We start from the raw sequence: 5,771 nt of genomic DNA, 5'->3' as shown, positions 1-5,771 counted from the left end.
CCTACCAGAGTGCACCCCTCCTCGTCTGACTCCGGCTGAGAGAGGTCTGACTCGCTCCTGGACTTCATGAGTCTGTAGCTCGGGCTGCTCTGCACTGAGCGGCTCTCAGCGCTCAGACTCTCGCTCCTTCAGACACAAACACAAACTAATCTTAAAGACGCAGCAACGGTTACAACTGTGACTGAACTAAACATGCACTGAACCCCAAAGATGATACATAAAAAAAGATGACTCACCATTTTATATAATTAATGTTTACTACGTCTCTGTATGTACAGAATATATTTGGACTATGCATAAACATTTACTACATTCATGCTAATATTACAGTTTATATATTTAACAATTACTGTACGTCTTCTAAAAAATATACATTATTGCATTTTATATTGTGTTATAAATAGGGCTGTTTTTTTTTACACTCAAAGCTTCTATTCAAGTTCTCGAATTCATCTTTGAATGTTAACCTAAAAAATGTACAAGCCTTTTGTTATTGTAGTTATATAAATATAATTTATGTCCTGTTTGATTGCTGCCAGACTGATCCGTCTATTTCCTCTTTATAGTTTGGATAAACATGTTGTCAATTTCTATATTTTTTTCAATAAATGTTGACTTTTTCACACTCTGATCTACAAATATTAGAATACTAACATTATAATAATACTAATACTACTAACATCAGTGGAGCCTGATCTGTATATGCAACTGTGTACAAATACTACTGTAGGTTCAAACAGAATCAATAGACGTGCAAAAAAAAGAAGTGCGCAGCATTTAAATGTTGATTTATAATCTAAATGTCAACGTTATGAATGAAGCTTTAAACTATTAGCTACAGCCCTATATAGTGATTCCTATGTCTTCGCTTCTGAACTATTTCATGTCTTAGTTTTTCACTTCTGTGATTTTAAACTGTACATCAAACAGCTGGAAAGACGTCATTTTAATCCTTTTATAAAGCCTCAAGTGTCGGTAATATTTAAATGTTAAAAAGTCTCGCACAAACATTACACCGTTGTTAAATTAATTCTAATAAGCTTGTTTTTAACATGTGGAACTATCCTTTAATACTGTGCGGATACATTAGCTTCATTCTACATTAGAGGGATATTCTAACAGCACAAAATCACCACTGAAGAGGGAGTTCTGATGTGTCAGCCCCTCCCCCCTTCATAATGAATCTAGGTGCTCAGACCTGGTCATGAAGCTCAGACATTCCTGTGTTCCCGTGGCGGACTGGGTCTGGTCCTCCTCCTCCTGGATCTGCTTGGTCAGCTCCCCCAGCACAGGGCTCACCCCCAGCAGCAGCAGGGCACAGCGGTGGATCACAGAGTTACAGGCGGCCGTGTACAGGTCCTGGCCTTCTGGGAGACCCTGAGACAGGACGGTGTCCTCCTCTCCTCCTCCTCCTCCTCCTCCTCCTCCTCCTCCGGTCCTGGAGGCCGAGCCAGAGCCCAGTCCTGTGCTGCTGCTGGCCCGCTCTCTGTCCCGACTGCGAGCCACCTCCCGCGCTGAGAGGAAACATTGAAAGATTTCTGTGTGGTGCCAGATGCACATACACAAATAAAACACACACACACACACACACACACACACAAGATGCTGGGTTAGAGGATAAGCAGCAGCCGCACAATACACTCAATGTTGACGCGCTGCAAAGATCAGAACCAAAGCTCATACAAACGAAACGCATCACAAAACCTCCGAGCACACCTTGGACCTAAATTACAACAAGGATCTTACAATCAGACATCACCTTACAGACATCTACTGTATTTCCACCAAAAACCACTGGCGGGATGAAAAGCATGTTTTCTTTAAACACTCGCCAAAACAACACCGTTTATCAAAGCCAGAAGCTGTAAAAACACAATATTATCGTCAGATGTTCACCTTTTCGACAGTCCTTGAACACATCATGTGAGACGAATGCTTCCGTCAGAAAAGCAGCCAAAACGAAGCTTACATTTTTGACATTTAATTAAAAACATTGTATTCTTATGACTATTTAAAATCTCAACCAAAATAAACCGTTTGCTCTAAAAAACATTAAATTCTGTGCAGGACAGGAGAGGCCTCAAAAATGTAAATAGTTCAATTTGTATAGCAAGTGGAGCCTCCGTTTATTCTAACATTGGTAACACTTGTGGATGCTAAGACAGTCTACTTGTTTTCTTTTGACTTTTTTATGATTAATGTCCTTCTAACTGTTATTCTGCACTAAAGACATGTTCTCGTTCTCTCTACTTCTACTCATAATCCAATAACATCACGGAGGCTGCGTCCTCTGAACCAAGACGGAAAACTCTTTATTGATTCCACCAGTTGAACGGCAGCGGCGGCTCTTTCCGTTCTCACCTTTCACAATAAAAGCCCCAGACATACACACTGCATCACTCACTTACATTCACTCAGAGGTCACAGCACTGTTATAACTTATTTTTGCAAGGAATTTAAGTGTCAATCCTTCAGATTTCAGTTCCAAACTAACAGGTAATTCTTCCAAATTTTGTGCTTAGTTCCATTTTTTGTGTGTATATAATGAAGAAAAACTGTAATACAGCAGATTTTGCCGGGAATGTCACCACAAACACCCAGTTTTTATCACTGCAAATATATAAATACTGCAATACTTTCATTAATGGGCCATATGACTCAGTGATAGTGACTTAACAGACATTTGTCTCAATGAAAATCTTCTAATTGCCACTTTAAACGGTCATGAGCAGCAGTGTGACATGTGAGGATGGAGACTTATGAACTTACAGCTCATCTAAATTTACAGTTTCTGCAGTCCTGAAAGGTATGAACACACGTTGGTAAAATAATAAATCATTTTCAGCAGGTATCAATCAAGGCATTCATTTGGTTTTGTGACAACACAAGAGAACAGTATTGTTTACATCACTGGGATGCTTTGTCATAACAAAATAAATTGAGATTAGCATTGATTTTAGAATTTAACTGCACGTACATCATTAAATAAATATCCAAACCCCTGAAACTTCTGCACCTACATGACAACACACGATTGGAAGACTTGAATTTCGCCCAACACGATACACTGCCAAGCAAATTCAGCAGAAACTGATTGTTCAGCATTTTCACCAGTTTAATAACGACCGTCACAAAGCAGAGATGTGAATGAATGCGAGCAGGCGGGATAAAAGAAAGAGCCTTGAATGAACTGAGAGATACATGTTTTAAATGAAATACTAGCACACATAAAAAGTACAACTCCATGCAGGTGTACTCACTTCCAGCCGTCATTACTTCGTGTTCCCGGTCATCCTCTTCGTCGTCCTGTTCCTGATGCCCCTCCTCTCTCTCACGGTCGGCTCTCTCCTCTAGCTCCGCCTCCTCGTCGATGGTGCGCGTGAACGAGTTCTCCTGAGGGTCCATGTCGAGGGAGTCCTGATTGTCTGAAATCTGACAGAAATGTTACAAAATAACATCCATGAGTGGATTTGAAAATGATACAGAATGTTTTTGTGGTTGTTTTGTTATAGCAGCTAGTCTATAAGGCTCCACACTAACTATTCCACCACTGTCGTGAAAAATCATTCAAACCGCTCTGAAGCATTGTAAACTGTGGAAAACTCCAAAGCCTGAACGCATCATAACGTAATTGAATGGAACCTCCCTGCATTAGCCGTTAGCTGTGCTGCTAACGTAACTAGCTCTCCTCCTGCTGATCTAAACACGGATTTGTTCACATTATTCGTACGGATCAACTACGGCCCGTTACACCACTAATTCTATAAGAGGAGTCCGCGATAGAGTGGTATCTATCGGAACTATTTGTATGAGAAGACTTGTTTAATCTTCTAATTATAAAAAGCAGTTTGTGAGACTTTAAATGCGAACTCACCCTCCTCTCACGTGAAGAGGATCTGGTCTGGACGATGTCCATGTTCTTACAGGCCAGCAGGCGGTTCCGCACCTTGTAGACACTGCGATAGACCTCCGCCAGGGTCCTAGATGGTTGGTACCTGACGGGGAAAACAAAAATATACTTGTGACATGTGATTTTTAATCTATTCTGGCACTGTGGGACAATGTGGAGACCTTTAACACATCATAAATAGGATGTTACGGTACCTGCCCTCTCCACAGGCTTGGCCCAGCAGCCCTGTGTGCTTCAATAAGGCTGCCAACACAAACGTGGACACAGTGTCCAACAGGGACTCGTTACTGAGAGACGCATTGTCCCAGTCTGTAACAGAACACACAGTACAGTTCACTGTCAAGACTGACACCTCTGGCACAGAGACAATAGAATTCATTACATGCCGAGTCAAAAAGGGGACCTTTGCTCATGCCATAGTCCTGCATGTTGATCCAGAGGCTGTTGGCAGGTTCTTTAGAGGAACACAGCGCCAAATCCACCAAGACACTCAAGTCGGGACGCAGTGTGGAGTCAAAGGGCTTCTGCTCTTCGTCACCGGACAGTGCTGCCTCCAGCAATGAGCTGATGCACGAGTCTGAAAGACACAAGTGGACAAACATTCATCGTCTCAAGAATACAAGGGAAAAAAGAAGAAACACAAACTGCCCTCAACAGCTGAAAGGTTACTGCCAGTGATGAACATGTTAAACCCGGCCGTCACAGCACCGTACCCGCCCCCTCCCTACCGAGCTGTGGGATGTCCATTTCCAAGCCGTTGCTGAAGAGGGGAGTTTTGAGCCAGTAGGCGGTATCCTGCTCCTCCAGCGAGGTAGCAGCCCCCTGCAGCATCCCACCGAGGCAACGGCCCACGAGGAGGGCGACCGTCCTCTCCAGGTCCACGAGCCACACCCAGGAGAGCGCCGGCTGTGGCAGCGACATCCCCGAGGCCGGCTCAGCAAAGTCAGACGTACCTGGACAGTGAAGGTTGTGTGGTGGTGTAGGAGAGTATGAATGAAAGTTTACACTTTCAGGGATAATAAGGTCTTGGGAGCTCTACACAAGCTTTGATTTGTGCAGACTTACAGCCGTGAATTATATCGATATTACCAAACAGCTAATCAATGTTGATACGGTGTGAATGCTATTAGATAATAGAGAGATAGATACTTTATTCATCCCACAAGGGGAACTTTGTTCGTGTGATGATAGAGTACATGCTTTGAATTCCTTAGACATGTCTTTGCCAGATGATAAAACGCTCATTATATAAAGACGATATAGATTACAAAGCAGGGTCAGGGTTTCTTTAGCTTCTTGCTCACCATGCAGGGGCCACTGCAGCTCCTGGTCCTCCAGAGGGGAGGCAGCAGGCAGCAGCCTGTTGAGGCAGTCCAGAGGAGGCAGCAGGTCCAGCAGGTGGCTCAGCAGAGGCCTTGCCACCGACACCGGCAGCAGCAGCAACGAGTTGATGATCTGGCACAGCATGCTGCCTGCCGCCGACACGTAGATCACATCTGGAGATGATGGAGACACGGAGGTTGAAAAACACAGGAAATTATGAAAAAAAACAAAGAAATATTGGTTAAAAGGGTGAGAAAAGGGTCGGTAGAAATAAAAGATATGATAGAAATCCATTAATCCCAAAGGAAATTATTGATCAAAGATTACAACAGAAGAACAAGAAGAAAACAATAGAGGAAGACTATAAATATATATAAACAATAGAGTAATAAGTATTCAGTAAATGAGAAGTAATACTGACACCAGCACCTAACAGAAGCTCAAATAGACAATTGTGCACGATATTGAAAAGTAATAAAACGTTTTATTCCAGAGAGAGAGAGAGAGAGAGAGAGAGAGAGAGAGAGAGAGAGAGAGA

The 5,771-nt window shown here is 42.8% G+C and overlaps 1 protein-coding gene across 7 annotated transcripts in view; it reads right to left on the bottom strand.

Moving 5' to 3' along the window:
- The window catches only part of herc1 (HECT and RLD domain containing E3 ubiquitin protein ligase family member 1), a 39,178-nt gene that overhangs the window by 32,075 nt on the left and 1,332 nt on the right, over nt 1-5,771 (bottom strand). For 6 of the 7 annotated variants that reach the window (XM_031848260.1, XM_031848265.1, XM_031848261.1 and 3 more), the window contains exons 3-10: nt 5,215-5,406; nt 4,639-4,863; nt 4,314-4,487; nt 4,105-4,219; nt 3,875-3,995; nt 3,261-3,432; nt 1,199-1,538; nt 6-126 (exon numbers count right to left, since the gene is read on the bottom strand). In XM_031848260.1, the coding sequence (XP_031704120.1) occupies nt 6-126; nt 1,199-1,538; nt 3,261-3,432; nt 3,875-3,995; nt 4,105-4,219; nt 4,314-4,487; nt 4,639-4,863; nt 5,215-5,406 (1,460 nt within the window). The remainder of the gene's footprint in view (nt 1-5; nt 127-1,198; nt 1,539-3,260; nt 3,433-3,874; nt 3,996-4,104; nt 4,220-4,313; nt 4,488-4,638; nt 4,864-5,214; nt 5,407-5,771) is intronic. The other variant, XM_031848263.1, reaches the window with a different exon arrangement.

Source organism: Anarrhichthys ocellatus, unplaced genomic scaffold (assembly GCF_004355925.1).
Source record: "Anarrhichthys ocellatus isolate YVR2014 unplaced genomic scaffold, GSC_Weel_1.0 scaffold8, whole genome shotgun sequence".
Lineage (NCBI taxonomy): Eukaryota > Metazoa > Chordata > Actinopteri > Perciformes > Anarhichadidae > Anarrhichthys > Anarrhichthys ocellatus.
This window is presented reverse-complemented; position numbering and strand designations above follow the sequence as displayed.